Source organism: Galendromus occidentalis, unplaced genomic scaffold (assembly GCF_000255335.2).
Source record: "Galendromus occidentalis unplaced genomic scaffold, Mocc_1.1 scf7180000077512, whole genome shotgun sequence".
In the NCBI taxonomy this organism is placed as follows: domain Eukaryota; kingdom Metazoa; phylum Arthropoda; class Arachnida; order Mesostigmata; family Phytoseiidae; genus Galendromus; species Galendromus occidentalis.
In genome coordinates, this window is record NW_003805500.1 from 1,003,943 (window position 1) to 1,021,512 (window position 17,570).

At 52.1% G+C, this 17,570-nt stretch overlaps 3 protein-coding genes across 3 annotated transcripts; all 3 read left to right on the plus strand.

Moving 5' to 3' along the window:
• The first annotated feature begins 1,462 nt into the window (after window positions 1–1,462).
• On the plus strand, window positions 1,463–7,666 carry Abcd1 (ATP binding cassette subfamily D). Its single transcript, XM_018640937.1, has 7 exons — window positions 1,463–2,641; window positions 4,926–5,105; window positions 5,267–5,389; window positions 5,919–6,033; window positions 6,157–6,311; window positions 6,432–6,749; window positions 6,824–7,666. The coding sequence occupies exons 1-7, from the start codon at window positions 1,649–1,651 to the stop codon at window positions 7,241–7,243; spliced, it is 2,304 nt and encodes a 767-aa protein (XP_018496453.1). The 5' UTR covers window positions 1,463–1,648; the 3' UTR covers window positions 7,244–7,666.
• A 773-nt stretch (window positions 7,667–8,439) lies between these two features.
• On the plus strand, window positions 8,440–10,756 carry LOC100908949 (basement membrane-specific heparan sulfate proteoglycan core protein-like). The gene is made up of 7 exons (XM_029112532.1): window positions 8,440–8,622; window positions 8,773–8,956; window positions 9,060–9,188; window positions 9,507–9,667; window positions 9,779–10,037; window positions 10,128–10,320; window positions 10,453–10,756. The coding sequence occupies exons 1-7, from the start codon at window positions 8,440–8,442 to the stop codon at window positions 10,754–10,756; spliced, it is 1,413 nt and encodes a 470-aa protein (XP_028968365.1).
• A 1,849-nt stretch (window positions 10,757–12,605) lies between these two features.
• On the plus strand, window positions 12,606–16,747 carry LOC100909096 (serine/arginine repetitive matrix protein 2). The gene is made up of 6 exons (XM_003747164.1): window positions 12,606–12,716; window positions 13,031–13,126; window positions 13,240–13,303; window positions 13,425–13,739; window positions 13,911–13,954; window positions 14,032–16,747. Exons 1-6 carry the CDS (start codon window positions 12,706–12,708, stop codon window positions 16,745–16,747), a joined length of 3,246 nt encoding a protein of 1,081 aa, XP_003747212.1. The 5' UTR covers window positions 12,606–12,705.
• The last annotated feature ends 823 nt before the right edge of the window (window positions 16,748–17,570 follow it).

Below are 17,570 nucleotides of genomic sequence, written 5' to 3' on the forward strand. Positions count from 1 at the left end.
TCCGGCACGTTATACCTCAGCCCCTCCACGGAAAGTTTCTTCCTTTCTGAGTGCGATCATTAGAAAGTGCCTCCTGACGTCATCGATTCCGCAAAGTGATTCCCTCTCGAATCTTCCGAATTCCGGTGATTCAGTGCCCGGCGAATCATATGAAGACTCCGATACCGGGTCGTTGGGAACCGAGCGAGCGACGAATAATAGCATTCGATCATCTTCGTTCAGTGTATCTCACTCCGGTATCGTGGATTACGGAGCGCCCAGGAGGAGCTGGAATCATCTCCTTCGACACACGGACTGATTGGACTTGAGCGGACTGTACCCAGGCTCTTCTTCAGCGGCACTCTCAAGCAGAGATCATCAACTCTCGTCGTCTGATAAACACCCGTCTGCAACTGCTTTCGGGAGAGAAAAGAGAGTACTTCACACGAAGGGATTTTCCATAAGGTTGCGTGCCGTCGCATATACACTCCGGATATTTTTTCCGGAGTGCCGTTCCCCCTGTACACCTGAGGAATTGCAAGTCTAGTGCAGAAATCTTGAACTCGCATCGCTCCCAGTGTAGAGCCCCGACCGCACGACCATGGATCGAATGGACAATCATTATAGATCGGGCTTCATAAGAAACTTTCGATAATAATCCAACCAAAAGTAACTTATCGCGCTCCGGTTCTGTGTCGGACAATAAGCGAGTGACGCTAGCCTCGCATTGCGTGAATAACATGGAGCGGGCAATCCCTCGGTCTGGGGTCTCTCGGTCTTCGCGACCCTACCTGCTGCTCACGGATGCCTCCCGATGAGCTTTCGATCCGAGAGCACCCTCGCATCGATTGCGACCAAGACCCTCTCTCGTATAGCATCACCCCACTCCTGTGAGCCGCTGATGAAATTCTCGAGAGAGTGGAGGCATCTCCAAATAGAGTTGTCGGAACGATCGCATCAGTCGGATTGACCTGTACGGTCGAGTTTCCATTCAAGAGTGGGTTCCACAACCCCACAAGAAAACCTATTCTCTCGAGCGTGTCAGAAGCGGGACCGCTTCGATAATGCTCAACAGACTGAAGACAATCATAATCAGGAGGTGCGCGGGTTCAGATCCGGCTACCGGCTGCCCGGATGGCACCCCAGAGAATATGGTTGGCGCTGGCTGAGAGTGAGGCCGGGAGAGGAGTATCTCCTTCCGAAGCCGTCGGAAGACATCGTCCGCGTCGATTTTCTTTCTGTCCAGACTTCCGCAACGCGCTCGTAGCCTAAGCCGCAAGTGGGGAAAAAAAACGACATCGCACCTGCCAGGTCGGATGAGCCCGATCGTTTAGCGAGTGGAGCATCCAGATTACGGCGTTCAAGGAGTACTGGCGGCCGGAGCCGCGGCAGCGGGAATTTCTGGTGATACTAGCTGTTACCTTTCCACGGTGGCAGTGCGCTCTTTCCACTGCGTCTGCGAAGGGTCACGCTGGTCGATGTCTTCTGGCGAGCGGGCGGTGTTGCATCGTTCGACTGTTGACGTGGTGTTCGAGAAGGAGCCTTCGGCGAAGTAGTGGTTCGAATGTCTCAATGATACGGTTCGCTCAGCAACAAGCATCGAGCGGCAAGTGACCTCGATCCTCAAGTGTCTTGTGTCATCGTTATCTCTTCAAGCCCCCGTCTCCCGATGGCCAGCCTCAGCAAACTGCTCGCCGCTACCTCGGCGAAGACCGGTATCCGATCTGAGACCCTATCCAGAGGCGTGTGTGTTGCTTTGGTGGCTCTCTACGGAGCTCGAGTCGTGTACCCGCTGACAGTGAAGCTAGCTAAGTCAGCCTCGACACAGAAGCCTCGCAACGCCGAACCGAGATCCGATTCGCGAGTGGTGGCCAAGAAACGCACAGATGATCACCATGACAGCTCGAAAACCGCTCCGCAAGACTGGCTATCACAGGCCCTTCAGAGCCTGCTCCTACGACTGGACAAGAAATTCTTCACCCGGCTCCTGTCTCTGCTCAAGATAATGATACCGTCCGTTCAGAGCAAGGAGGCCGGTCTCCTCTTCCTTCACACAATGTCTTTAGTTTCTCGGACTTTCCTCTCGATTTACGTGGCGCGTCTCGAGGGTCAGGTGGTGAAATTCATCGTTCGTCGAGATGTGGCGCAATTCGGAGTACAGCTATCGAAATGGCTGCTGGTCGCTATACCGGCAACTTTCATCAACTCCCTGATAAGGTTCCTGGAGGGACGCCTGGCCCTGGCGTTCCGGACTCGACTGGTCGATCATGCACACTCTCTGTACTTCAAAAATCAGACGTACTATAGGGTTTCGAATCTTGACTCGCGCTTGGAGAACGCGGATCATTGTCTAACTGAAGACATTACGACATTCGCTACTTCGGTAGCTCATTTGTACTCATCGATCACGAAGCCTCTGTTGGATATTTCCCTCATTTCGCTCACGCTGTTCAAAATGGCTAACGAGATGGGAGCATACGGACTGCCTGGTCCGGCCGTGGCAACAGCTTCGGTAATTCTAACTGCAGCCATTCTTCGTCAAGTAACTCCTAAATTCGGAAAGATGGTTGCCGAAGAAGCTCGCCGTAAGGGCTATCTCCGTTTTGTGCACTCGAGGGTGATCGCGAACGCCGAGGAAATCGCTTTCTACGGAGGACACGAGGTGAGAAATTCCAAAATCCATATACTCGAAAACCCGTTCCCTGTAGCTAATCAGACCATCTCCCATTCCGCATTCGATCAGCTTTCACAGCCTAAGATACTATGGGAATCCCACATAACGAAATTCAGTGAAAGAATTAGTGCTCTGTAAGCTGCTCGGCAAAGTCAGTCGATTAACACAAAATTTAAATCGCCATTACCGTCGGCTCGAAGTACGACTTGATGGAGGAAGATCAAATCGAATTTTTAGATTCAATCGCTATCACTCGCGACCGAGCTTCTGTTCCCGCGCCCGGCTTGGGATTTCCCGTGAACGTGGAGTTGGGCGTCTTTAGAGCTCTCGTAAGCCCGCACGGCTTGAGCATCAGGTTCTCGGTGCTCTTCATCAATTTCGGAAGCCAGGGAAAGATTTCCTTCGGCTGTAAATTCGACAGGTCGCGGCCGGACGCTTCGTCCTCGGCTCTTAGGTTCACCACCGAAACCTTCCCATTGGGAATCATCCGGAGCATGACCACGAGATACTCGCCACTGTCGGTGAACTTGACAGTGAATTTTCTCTGAGATCGTTCCTTAGAAACATATCTCAACGATTTCCGGGACTCGGACCACTTGGCCGGGAGCGTGTCGGTCGGTTCCTATCTGTCGGCCATTTGACGCCTTGTCTAACAAAGAAATAGCCGTTGCGAATGACAACGTAGTGTACTACATATCAGTACGAGAGCCGCACGCGATGACTTGGGTTTGTGAATTTCACACAAGCGTTCGAGTCCAAGATGAGGCGGCTGCATCGAGAGCGCAGTGGTGCAAATTACGAAATTTCTTTCTCGCTGCGGCAATCAGCGCATGAGCGTATCCGAGCGAATCCGATTGGGTTTTGTTAGCGGTGAGTTCCACACCTCTGTATCCCGTCTCTCCACTTCGATTCGGAAGGAGCGCGCGAGCTGCATTCGGAGCGCTGCCTCCGCTCTCCGGATGGCCGCTAGTTGTTATCTATTTGATTATTCTCCAACTGCTCCCCGACGATCTTATTGTACGACAAAGGAAAGGCACAAGGTCTTTCATCGAATTTTTTTTGCTCACTGTGAAAGCGGCCTCGCAAAACCTCTCCTTGCGTAGACGTAGAAGGGGAGATCATATCGGAGACTAATTACGACTTCGAATCTGAAAGTTGCTGGATTTCCCATTCTCGCATTCCGCCGCGCCACGCGATGATTGACTTCGATTTCTGTCGAAGTCTCACGCGGCCGTGACCGGGTCTTGGCCACGGCTGTTTACTGAGCGAATGGCTCCGCACGAACGCGATAACCTTCACCTCGAGCAAGACGGCGGCATCCTTCACTGGGATCGACGTAAATAAGAGATTGTTCCCTCTCGGTGGCTTCAGCCAACCCTTTAAGTCCATCTATCTGTCTGTCAGTCGGCGTCGGTCGGTCGGTCTCCCGTTTATTCTTTCGTTTGTCGAAGAGGAAACTCGCCACCAACAATTTTCGGTCGTTGACTTGGTCTTGTCTCACTCAGACGTTTTTGCATCACGCGAGATCGGCACAAACTATTGTGATCTGTTAGTTGTTCCTAGAGGAAGGATACCGAAGAAATATTCGTTGAGGTGCAGCCGGCCACGGAAGGGAGTCTTTCCAGAACGAGGAACCCTAGAACATCGACACGTCAGTCTAATCGTTTTTGCAATAGCAAAGTCCACGCAGTCTCCTAGATCGTCAAGCAGAACTAGCTAAGCGTAAACAGAATCATGTACCGATTTCGGCATCAACTGGCCATTCCATCGGGAGTGGAATGTCTCGGAAAATTGAGCAGTGAGCATCTTCAGATCTGCGGGGAAGACCGAAGAGATCCGTCTTCATTTCTTTCGAGCACGGCTTGTCAGCCATGATTTTCGTCGGCGGTCCTCAAATTTTTTATTCAACGCTGACGGATTTGCCCGGGGACGGCGTGCCAGCTCGAATGACGGACAACTCTTGAGAATCCGGTGGCTACGAACCCGAACCGGATTTCCTGATGCTGTTCCGAGGTGTCCTCAAGACCAGAAGACCGTCTCAAGGTCCTCACAGAACGTTGATTTCGACAATGACGCTGGCTCGAGGAAGCGGACAAACAATTAAAACGACACCCTTCCTGATCTTAAGAGGGTGACAAGACTTCACATGTCTGTGATAACCCGCAATGCGTGGAAACGGAATCCTGAATCCAGAGCTTGCTATACGCATGCAATGAATAATTCGGGCCTTATCGGAATGGAACACTAACTGACTGGAGAATTTCGCTTCCAGGTGGAGTTGTCGCTGCTACAACATAGCTACGAGCAATTGGCGAAGCAAATGTCATACATCATGAACCAACGCCTGTGGTACATCATGCTGGAACAATTCCTCATGAAATATTTGTGGTCGGCCACCGGCATGGTAATGGTGGCCTTGCCAATCATGACTGGAATCACGCCTATCGAAAAGGTAAAAGTCCCTATCCCACGAAGAAGTCCGAATCCGACTCTCTCACCGATCTGCCAGAGAGATAATTGACGGCACGATGGTGCAAAATCAACTATTGATGATAGTCTCCTACGCTTCCTGAATTGCGGGAAGGAGCTCACGGATATTTCCTCTTCCTCTAGGGCTCGAGCAATGTAAGCGATGCCGACGGAATTTCAACCAGGACACAATTCATAACCACCACGAAGAATATGTTAATCGCCGGCGGGGATGCGACAGAGCGGCTGATGTCATCTTATAAAGAGGTATTTCGCTCACTTCGCGATCGTAAGGCGCACCCTTCCGCTAGAAATCTGTCAGAGTCCGTTAGGAGTCTGTCACAATCCGTTAGGAATCCGTTACGGTTCACAACCAGATCAGCATGATTTTAGAACGTCTCAAATGCATCATATGTAGAAAACCATTCGTTCAGGCTCCTGTAGATCGCGATACTTCAGGCGAAAGTCCGCCACACAGCTCTCGTGGATGATTAATGTAGAGGCGAAAGCGTGTTTTCCTCCCTGTTTTCCTTCCCCCGCCAGAAAGAATCGAATATCTCGCTTCCGCTGACGCACAAGCGCGTTTAGTCAGTGTTTCGTACGATTGAGTATCGATTGCGAATCGTTTCCGTGCTAATCGGTGTCCATTCTAATCGACGAGATGCCGCGATTTCCCTAATCGTGCGCATGCATGATGCGGACGAGGCTGCATGAAGTCAGCGACAAGTAATTTCGGCACACTTTTTCCCTAGCGAATTGCCCACGGGACCGCTCGTTAACTAGGACTTCATTGCAGATCACTGAACTCGCGGGATATACCGCGCGAGTTGCGAAGATGTTTGAAGTCTTCGAGGAAGTCTCTGAGAACAAATACAAGCGACCTGCCGTACAGAACAGCATGAAGAGCGACGGTGGGTGTTGAGTTTTCGAGGAAATGCGTCATCTCGGCTCGGCTGGCTCCCGGAAAACCGAGCCCGATGAATTGGTTTTCTGACAATGTTCCTTCTGCTTGTATTCACTTGTTGAAATTTCAGATTGTCGCAAGGAAAGAGCCGGCATAACGGTAGGCGAGGAAGGTGTTCCCATAATCCGAGGGACAGTCAAAGAGATCCACGACGGAGTCTGTTTAGAGAATGTTCCTGTTGTTACCCCGAACGGAGACGTCGTCGTCCCCTCGCTGAGTTTCAATGTAAGCCATCGGTCCCAAAGACAGAGCTCTACGTTTCGTGAAACAATTCTCTACGATTGAATTACTAATCATCATTTAGCGCCTCTAGGACTCTCGATAAATGATATTTTCATCTCACAGATGACGCGTAATATGCACCTGCTCATCACCGGGCCCAATGGATGCGGAAAGAGCTCACTCTTCCGAATTCTCAGTGGCCTCTGGCCGCTGTACGGCGGGAGTCTGCAGAGACCCCCAGTCAAAGACATGTTCTACATTCCGCAGAGGCCCTACATGCCTCTCGGAACCCTCCGAGATCAGGTTACTTATCCGGATCGCATCGGAGACATGAGAGCAAAAGGCATCAAAGATTCCGATCTTGAAAAACTCCTGGATATCGTGAACCTCGGTCATATCGTCACCAGGGAAGGAAGCTGGGATGCTGTCGGGGATTGGAAGGTAGGTGTCGACAGCTTTTTCACATTGTCCGCGTCGTACACAGAGCCGACACTGACATTTGTTTCCCTTCGAAGGACATCCTCTCCGGAGGAGAGAAGCAGAGGATGGCCATGGCTCGCCTCTTCTACCACAAACCCTCGTTCGCTCTGCTGGATGAGTGCACCTCGGCTGTTTCGATCGACGTGGAGGGACAGATGTACCAGGCAGCCAAGGATCACGGCATCGCCCTGCTCACGATAACGCACCGGCCGTCGTTGTGGAAATTCCACACTCATCTGCTGCAATTCGATGGGGAAGGAGGTTGGCGCTTGGAACCGCTTGACACGACGAAGCGACTGACGCTGCATGAAGAGAAACAGCAGATCGAAGGGCAACTGCAAGGAGTACCCCAGATGGAAAAGCGACTCAAGGAGCTCTGCACGGCTCTCGGAGAAGAGTCCATCGTTCTCCAACAGGTCGAGAATCCTCAAATCCTCGGAAATGTACTTCCGTAGTGTTTAAAGTGTACGGTACGGAATTCATACTGAAAATATCAGTATGGTCCGAGGGATATATGTGATCTAGCGAAGAGAGAACAGAAGAAAACCAGACGCATTGAAAAAAGGCTCAATTTTAGATACGTTCTGAATAGTATATTTTCTTCCCCAAAATAAGATAAACATAGAACCTAGAAATAAATTATCGGTGGAATCCCCCAGCTTGATCTGCTGGACGATCCGCGGAGCCTGGCTCGATCCTGGACCCGGGGGTCATTCTGTTCAAGATCCGAGAGTATTTGATGCATTGAGCTCAACGACGGGCGACGACAGTGCTACTTTAAGGAAGTTCGCAGGAGAGCTCGCCTCAAAACTCGCTCAGACCTACGTCCGAAAACCGCAGATGCGAGCTTGAGATGAATAAAAACGATCGTATCAAAACGTCGACAATCTTCATTTGTTTCTCCTCTTCTCCCAAGATTGGATCGTCTCAGCGTTCCCTCATAGTTGCGAAGATCGAATTTCGCTTGGCGGGGTTCGCCTCTATGTACTAACCTATGTTCCGTGGATCACAAATCGGGTTTGCCCCGAGGAGCCTTTCAAGTGTTCGGCCCCTTTGAATAGAAAACATTTTCGCGCAGGTGTGCGAATTGGCATAGCCCCCGTATGATAATATTCGCCGGAGTTCTCGCTCACCCGCGACTATGCCGATGAGCTTGCAGCTCCAATATGCATACTGATTCAAAATGCCTCGAGCTAATCGTCCAGAGAGTCGGAAGCCGAGAGTAACTTTTCATCGGCTAACTCTCGGAATAATGCTAACCGAGCTCCCGTCGAGCTTGTCTGAATAGTCCCTGAAACAGTTGTAATAAGCTTTCACTTCATCCAGAACCCCAAGGCGTCTTGAAGTTGCAACTCCCGGCTTGATTGGCGGGCGAGCTGCGCGTGCAAGCGACTCGCACGCCGCCAAGTCATTAGCAGGTCTACTCTGCACCGAGCGCTCCGCACTCCACCGAGTCTCCGGGAGCTCGCGAGCGTGGACGCAACGTTCGCGAGACCATCATACAATTTGGCTCACTGTTGACTCTTGCTGCCTCCGCTGTCATCGGCACGCGGGAATTTGTGCCTTCCGAATCGCATTGGATGTCGTGTTTGCCGAGCTCACAATCGGGAACAGTTCTCCACACACAATCGGTTCCTGGTGCGAGAAGGACATGCGGTTCGTTATACTGGTCGATGCGATCGTTTTACTCGCTTCAGTTTCTTTAGCGTCGGGTAAGGACCTGTATTCCGGAGGAAAAAGCGTACTCCGGTGCTCGGCAATCGAGGAGATAGCTGATCCCCAGAAGATCGAGCTCTTCCACGACGACCAACTCATCTACGTCGCCGAAATCCAGGTGAGAATTGGCGCCCGAGTTTCTCGCCCACCGATTCCCCTAAAACTGCTTGTCGGGTTTCGCGAGACGACCCGAGTCCCGGACCCAACTCCTGCCCTTCATAGGGTAAGCTGGAGTGCTGCCGAGAATTTATCGGATAATTTTCTCCAGACGCAACGCAATGGTTTAAACATGATCAGCCACACTCCCTCCGAGTCGTGGGGAGGTCGCGCTCTCTTCAACCCGAAGACATATTCTCTGCATCTGGCACGACTGACTCCAAAGGACGCCGGCGTCTATACCTGCCGGGTGGTCGGGAAAGAAGATGCCGTGAACGAGACTTTCCACATACGAGGTACTTGACCAACATCTTTTGCGACTCGGATCCCGAGCTGTCCGAGCGTTTTTCCACGATTTATCCCGGAAGAGAGCTTTCATGATTATCCGTTCTGCCCAAGGACCGATGGAAGTCCCCCAGATGCGGGTGGTTTCCTCATCCTTGGACGCGATCGTCAACGCCAGCACTCGGAATGTCGGGCCTCTGCGAGAAGACGAGAGTGTGGATCTCTATTGCGACGCCGATCCGGGTTGGTGGAAATCGTTTTGGCTGTTTTTTGAAGGATTTGTCAAGCTTTGAATGTTGGGTGCTCGCAGGCGTGACCTCGAACCCCTCGAATGGAAAGCATGAGTTCCGTGACTCCGGGAGCGTTGGCGATTCCTTGTTGTGTTACAGCCTACCCGGATGCGCAAGTTATGTGGTACGCGATGGACGAGGATTCACAACACTCGTCGCTCACGATGCCCGAGCGAGGTGAGATCGACTTCTGATTCAGGCTTCGCCGATAGGAGTTTTTGGATTATCGAAGAAAGGAGAAATGATTAGACGTAACATATTTACTTTGAAGGTCATTCACATCTCCGAATCGAACGTCTGGGACGTCGTCATGACGGAATTCGGTTCTCTTGTCGAGCCGAAGATAAGCTAACCGCTGAACGTCGCCAATCCACTACAGTCGGCTTGAATATTTATTTCAGGCCGCTCGGCATCGCCACGTCGAACAACAAGGTCTGACTGAGTGAGCTCAAATATCTGCCGGGAGAGAAAATCGCTATTCTGAAGTCGTTGACTCAACGGGAGCGTGCGGATGAGCAGGGGATTCTTTTTTCTTGTTTGCAGATTCTCTACGCTTGGGAGAATTCTGAAGTTGAATGCGTTGTGAGCGGTTCTAGGCCACCGCCTCTGATATCTTGGATTTTCGGGAACAAGAAGATGAAGTCAACTTTCATCCACACGTCGTTCAATGGAAACGTGACGACAACTTCGGTCTCGTTCAAGCCACGTCCCGAACATCACGGCATTCCGGTGTCTTGCCAGGCTACTAACCCAGCGTTTCCTCAGGACGTCCTAATCGAGACGTGGAACTTGATCGTACATTGTGAGATTTCCTTGCCGCATGGTACGCTTCCGCATTTTCGGTACGTTGTGCGCCGATGAATTCATCGAGCGTGTCCCCCTGTCTCCGCAGATGCTCCGATCGTGGACTTGTACCCGTGTCCTGGAAGCGCACAGCGCCTCCCGAAAGCGGAGCGAGACTCGAGTATCGCGGCTTTCGTCGTCGAGTCGAGAAGTACTCTCTGTCTTCGTTGCACAATTCTCGCGAGCCCAGCACCTTCGTCGATGAGGTGGTTCCGCGACAAGGAAGATTTGGCGAACAACTCGTAAGTTCATCCGATTCAAGAATCTCAAAACAGAATAAAGAAGGGAGGGCTGGAAGCCCGGCGAAGCGGCTGGATTGGCTTCCGCTCATTCCCTGAATCTCGTGCTCACTATCGGCCCTTTCGTCACTTCAGTACCTCGACAGTGCTCCGCATCGGACCTCCTTTGTCTCAAGAACATGACGGGACGTATGCGTGCAGCGCTCAGAACTCGCTATCTGAAGTTTCATCGGCACCGATCCGAATCCTAATTCGGAGAGTCCTCGACAATGCGTCTCAGCATCAAGAAAATTACCAACTGGAAGCGGGATTTTCGGCTCTGATCGTTTTAGGTATTGTTACGGCCGTTGCGATCATGGCATTCTATTGGAGAAGCGTCTCGAGTGAGAGAAGCAGAACGGGAGCTCGCTGCTCAGACGGTACAGTAGTTCGGACGTGATGGATAAATAAATGATGCTGACCCGCTCGGATACCCTCGGACCAGAAAATAATCATATGCTTCACCAAGTGTGCGTGATGAGCAGCTCTCCGGAAACGATTTCCCTGAGAGCGACGATTCCCCGCACGTACGCGTGCGGGGACCCATGATGGAGAAAGTTGCCAATCGGTGCTGCCCGAGCGCGTTGTCGCTCCATCCGGAGTGCCCCCGATAGATATGTGTGGCGCACTAAATCGAAGTTGAATGTCTACCTAATGCAGAGAAGAATGGGGTGCATGCGACTCATTCGCGGGAATTCGGGTCCTGAACTGCGAGCATCGAGGGATCTCCCGGAACGGATACGGAAGAGACTACATCGGCGATCGTTCGCTCCGTCCGGGAGAAGTCACCAGGGCTCATCGTGTTTGTGGTGCCTGCAACCTCTTCGCTGGCTCCAGAATCTAGGCGAGATTTTTCCAATCAGTCTCCTCGTTTTTTCCGTTTTCAGGAGCTGTCGATCGGTCTCCCTCCCCGGTCGGCCGTACGCCGCGCAGTGATCGAGTTCCTGCACCTAAGTACATTACATTAGTTCATACCGTAGTGCGGCAGAATGCAGTCGATTATCTAAAGAGCAGGCATGATTCTGTGCGGACTATTTTCTCTAATGATGAGATGGAGCGAAGAACATCCAATGAACAATCTGTCATTCGGTCGAAAAGCGCGTCCTATTACTCAGTAACCCCAATTAGCTGGTCGCTTCCTTGTGTCGACGAAGCTGTTACATCTAATGAGCATCGATGAGGAGTGGAATCGGATAGACGCGTCCGCATTATTTGTCGATTGGATTGTCGAAAGAGATTATTAAATTTTCTCCGGACGCTCAAGCAGTCCGGCTCCGGATAAATGTTCGAGGCCTCGATTATCCTTTTTCCACTCACGTCCCATGGAACAACGAGACCTTGCGGTGGTGTCGAGCCACCCAGGGACAGAATCCATTCCAACGAGACTCGAGACCATTATGCTTTAAGTCCGCACCCACCTAAGAACACGGAAGTCATTATTTATCATCGTCTAATGAATAGAGCAAAAACTCGACATTTTATGCCAAGGATTGGTTTATTATGACGGGGTAAAGGACCGTGATTCCGACCGTAGGGCTCCACCAGTCTGCGGGACTCACCCGGGCACCTCGCTTCCCATCAGTGAGAACTGCAGAGAACTGCAGCGATCGAGGGGTATGCGGACAAAATATTGTATATACGCACTAGCCAAATCAGATCTACACTCGTCTCGCGTAGTCAGTCTCTAATACCGGACCGCCTCCGAGGAAAAGTCAGCACGACGGTCGTCCAACTCGAGAGAATCGCGTCCGCGCCTAAGAAACTCGAGAACCATACGCTTCTTCACCTCCGGAGACCGCCGGAGGCGCTCCGATTTCCCAGAAGCTCTTCGATCGCTGATTTGTCCGGGCACGGGAGCTCCCCCGACGGAGAATCGCGCAACCCGCTTCGATGCGGAGCATCACCGACACTTGGTGGAGGGTCCTGATAGGCATTCGCTGTCACTCTGGCTGGGCTGCTACCGGCCCGAGTTTTCCCATGATGGAGGACGCAACCGTCTGAGTCCTTCCCTACCTCTCGAACTCCCACACGGCATGAATTGAAATCTGTCGCGATCCTACTCGTTCACCCAAAGGCGAGACGGTTAAGCCGTATCATCAGCGTGTGATGTTAGAATCGAGCGCCTAGACAAGTTTGGGGCACGATATTCCGATCATCTCTGCACTGTTACAGGAGGGCGAGGGTTATTTGTTATGGGTTATGGAAGTTTGGCGCGCGCTACGCGACGTCTGTGTAACATTCGAACGATCAAACCAATGAACGAAGTTAGCGAACCGTGTTTGTTTGCGTTCTTGAGAACGTCGGTTAGAAAATTCACGGCCTCTCGGACCCCCTATTCCCAAGACCGAAATGGCGAAAACGTGAGTTTTTTACATATTCGAGACTCACGTCGTGTCTGAATGACTCCCGTGGAGCGCGCGAGCTCCGATCATCTAATTGGGAGCGATCGGTCCCTACCAAATGAGTTCAGACAGCATCCATTAGAGTTTCATCTCAGCATCGGAGCAGGGAAGCGTTTAGCCCCAACAGTCATGTTCGAAGAAGGTTCTCCATATCACTATTCGCGACATGGTACAGAATTGAGGCGATCAGTAACGGTCTGCGTCACGAGGCGGCGCTCCTGGGGAACAGACTCACGTCGTCTTCGATCAGATAACTTTCTATCGATTCGCAGCGTCCCGGTGGCCAGCAAGCGGCAAACCAACACAGGAGCTCGGAGCAGAGGGTTGAAGCGCTTGTCGAAGAAGAAAGCCCCTAAAATACCGATTATGTGAGCTTCGTTCGGCAGGGACCCACCTTCCCCCACTATACTCTATTCTTTCTTTGCACGTGAGAGTTAGTGCGTTCAATCGGGTGAGGAAAGTATTTCTTGTCGCATTTCAGACCGAAGGTGGGCGTTCTTGGTATGGTGAATGGTTTCACAGTGACGCGGCTCGAGCCTGAAAAGGTGAGACTCTATCTGTTCATTCCGTCAAGCATCGAATATCGCGAACAGACTCTACGTAGGACAGTTTTCTGCCTACGAGCCCTTACCGATGATCAGAAACGAATCTCGATGGATGTTTCAGCTGCAGACGCTGCTCATATTTCCGCCGGGTCTAACCAGTCCGGCCAACGAGCCCAAAAGGGTGACGTTCGCTCCGGCGGAGCTCCAGGAAGAAATCAATGGCAATGCACGACCTCATCGAGCAAACACACGGCGCACCCACTCAGCTCGCGATTCCTCCGAGGATTCACTGAATGATTTCGACGCTTCACGGGAAGCAAAGCGGAGGAGAACGTCCGAACTTTCCACGGTCGAGGATGCTGAAGTTCGTAAAACTACCTCGTCGATGCGGCCCCGAAAAGTCACGCTACAACACTCAACACCTGCGGAAATCAAGGTGAGCACTATCGAGTCAGTGGATAGTGTAGTGGTAGTCGGTTGGGAGTGGACGCTGAGGCCGCTCCGGGATGGTCGGAAGCCTCGGCGTGCCTCTCTGTCAACGCAGTCCTTGTTTTGAATTTGAGGCTTCTGCCAACTTGCCACGCCTATCAAATATCTCACGTTCCAGGACGAAAATTCCCCGACGCTGAAACGAGAGTATCCACGAACACCGTAGGTTGAAAATTGCTCCATCCCTACTCCTCTACGTGCTAATGGAGCTTTTGTTTGATTTGCTCCTTTTTTTGCAGGAAACCCACCGAAAAAAGCGCCGTCTCATCGTTCGATACCTTCGACGAGACCTCTCATCACGAAGGTGATGACGACGACGAGGAAGAGGAGTGCACTATCGAAGCGAAAGTAACTTTGGAGAGACTATTCGATGACGATACCAACGCCGAAGAAGGAGAGCATCACAGAGAGGGCGAGAAAGTCTTGAGCGCTTCGAAGGTCTGCCCGGCAGTGATCTTCTTCGAAGACAGAAATTCTTTGAACTCGAGCGGCACTACGGTCGAAATCGACGTCGATAAAAACCGAGACAACGCTCTAGCGCCAAAGGATGACGAGCAATCCTCATCTAGTGAAACACATGATTTCAAAGATTTTCATCCTCTGAGCCCCGTGAGGATAGACCTCAAGGAGATCAATTATGTCCCCCCTGTCATTCGGGACAAGCGAGCTGCGGAAGAAATTGTCGACACCCAAGAATCGGAGACGAAAGACGATGACATCAATTCGGACCTGAGTTTGAATTTGGCCCCAGACAGTGAAGCCGGACAGCCGCAGCCTAGCGACGACCAGAATGAGGAGGAGCCTCCTAAAGGCGAATCGGCGGATAATCTGAGCTCACTCGATGAAAGATCACTCTCTCGCTTGACGAGTAGGAATTCACAGCGAGAAGACGTGGCAGAAGAAGAAAAAGATGTTTTCCATCAGCGGAGGTCGCAACTGTCTCTAGACGAAGAAGAACCCATGGAGGTTTCAATCATTCAAAACTCGACCCGACTCTCCGGTGTTCCAACTCCGAAGGCGGAAGCCAGGATCGAGGTCAGCACCGATACGACGGATGCCGTCTCTCAAGCGGACGGAGTGGGTAGCGGTCTCGAGTCGAAGGAGGAGTACTCAGGAATTCCGGCAGAAGGTCCTCGTGAGGAGAATACGGCTCCCCCGGCTACAACGGTCGACGTGGAACCTAAAGCCGAGGCAGAATCAACGGAAGCTGTTCCGGAAGGAAAAATAATGGACACTTCAACCACCCTTTCCCTTAATTTCACCGAGGAAGAAGACATCGATATGAGGAGTCTATCCGATAGGATTAAGAAGATCCCAGAGCAGCTAGAGAGCTTCGTGACGACTCCTGACGTGAACGGGGATTCTCAAGAGCCCGTGACAGAGCCGAAGATAAATGAAGCCGCTCCGAGCGCGGCCGGGTCGAATCTGTCAGTGGATGGGGCAGAAGACGAATCCCCTCCAGAGGGTATCGAGTCGGCCGCTCCGATCGAGGGAGAACCTCCAGGAGCTGAGGGGACTCACCTCAAACCGCATGCGAACGATGCCGCATCCGATGAAATTCCATCAGATGAACAGCACACGGAAGCTCCGCCTGGTGTGGTTATGGAAGAAGCGACAGTGGAGGGACAGCCGGAAGAATCGCGCGCCGCAGCAACCGAAGAAGTGTCGGATCAGACATCCGATCCGCAGTCGGCAGAAGCCGTCGGAGTCACTACGGAACCCAATGCGCCTGTCGAAATCGGCACGTCGTCGAAGGGAACCGGGATTGAAATTAAGGATGACGAACCGCGATCCGAAGAAATAGCTCAGGAAGAAGAAATTCGAGAAGAAGAGCTGGACGGGAGTGAGCGAAGTGAAGATCGAGAATCTGATGAATCTTCCACTCGAGTAACTGATGAAATTGAAAATAGTAATCCCGAACCACAGAATTTTTCAGCCAACTCGATCCAGTCCGCCGCTCAGCCGAGTGAGCGGCGCGACGCTCATGACGGAATTCAGTCCACGATCGATTCTGCTGACGATTCGTGTACCTCGACTGGAATCGACGGGAAGAATGCGCCGGCCGCTCACCAATCGATCGAAACGAGTCTCGCTCTGGAGGAAAACGATCCTGAGAGCATTCCGGAATTGGACCGAGAGGGACCCCCGGCATCGGAACCTCTGACTGAAGCGGATTCCAAGCAAACCTCGAAGCGAGTACGGCGCAGTAGGCAGCCCTTCATATTTGAAGCCGATAGCGGACCGGTCCCAGTGACTACGCCAGTCGTCAAGAAAAGACCTGGGCGAGCGAAAACCGTCGAAAAATCCACTCCCGGCGCGGAAGCCCCGAAAAGTACGCGGGAGACCGCCACGAAGTCTACTTTGAGGTCTTCTGCGGAGCCCAAGACCCCTAAGACACCGTCTGCGAGGACTAAAGCTGCTCGGTCGATGGCGGCGGAGTCGGAATCTTCCGAAGCCGTCGCCGAAGCTGCCGGGTCCCCGGAAGAACCTGTGGCTGCTCCGAAAGTGACGAGAACACCGTCCGCGAGATCTAAAGCTGCGAAAACGGCAGCAGCAGCAGCGGCTAAATTGGAAGCTTCAAGAGCTGAGGCGGATGACGGCGGGACTCCGGAAACGTCTCCTGTGGTGATGAAAACGCCGAAAACGCCCGCTCCGAAAGCCAAGACTCCCCGAGCGAAAGCGACGAAGGCGATGTCATCGAAAAAGGAAACCGAGGCACCGAAGACTCCGGAAGGATCCCCCGTGACAATTAAGGCTCCGAAAACGCCGAAGTCCAAGGCCTCAGCCCCGAGAACAACGAGAACTCCAGCAGCCACGCCATCGAAGAAAACAGCGAAATCTAAATCGATCTCCCCCGAGGACGATGATTCGCCACCGGAAGTCTCCAGATCAGCCGTGAAAACGTCGAAGACCTCGACTACTGCGTCGACGTCCCGACGGAAGACGACCAAGTGACGGAATCGCTAAGGTCCTCTCCGCAGACCATGGAGTACGTGATTTCTCGCCGGCATCGTTCATTCGTCGTAGTTCCGCTTATTGTATCCCTCTGCGTAAAGAGATTGATCGAATACAGGAAACGATGCTGATATTCGCCTCTATTGTTGGGAAGTCATTTTGTTTGTGTTGACCGGCCATCTGTCACAGTCAAGCAGATGGCCGGAGAAAGATTTTCCAGAACTAGAAGCCGTCTACATGGTGCACACAGAATCGAAAATCGTCCTTTGTTACCGAGCTTGGCTGGTAGATTCCGATTCGTGCGGGGTCGATCCGCGTGAAGCGATCTCAGATGTGAAAAATTATCTCCCTGATGTTTGAAGGTGGAACATTCTCCTGTCAAGTTCTTAAAGCAAAATAAAGTCATTTGGATATCCTCGTGGATCATCAATTGGAAAATAGCAGAGGCCACGATATGAGGGGGCGGGAGGAACTTGGAGGAGCCACAGAACCCTACTCACCCACGACAGAAGGTCGTCAGAGGGCGGAGGGAACGGGATCTCATCATGAGCGGCTGAGCCCAAGAGCTCGCTGACGTTGATGCTCGTTCATATCCTGCCTCCACAACCAGTAGTTTTCACTTCCTTTCCAATGTGAACGATGCCAGTGAAGACAACGATATGACGGAATCCGTTGTTTACAACATTCCTTCCGCTGACTTGACGACTCAAAGGTACAGGCCGAGCTGAGGGAAACGCACTGAAGTTCTGAGTCTCCCAAGGTCGGATCAGCCGTAAGGACCTCTGTAAGTAGCCATCGACCGCTATTTCATATTCCGTCGGCT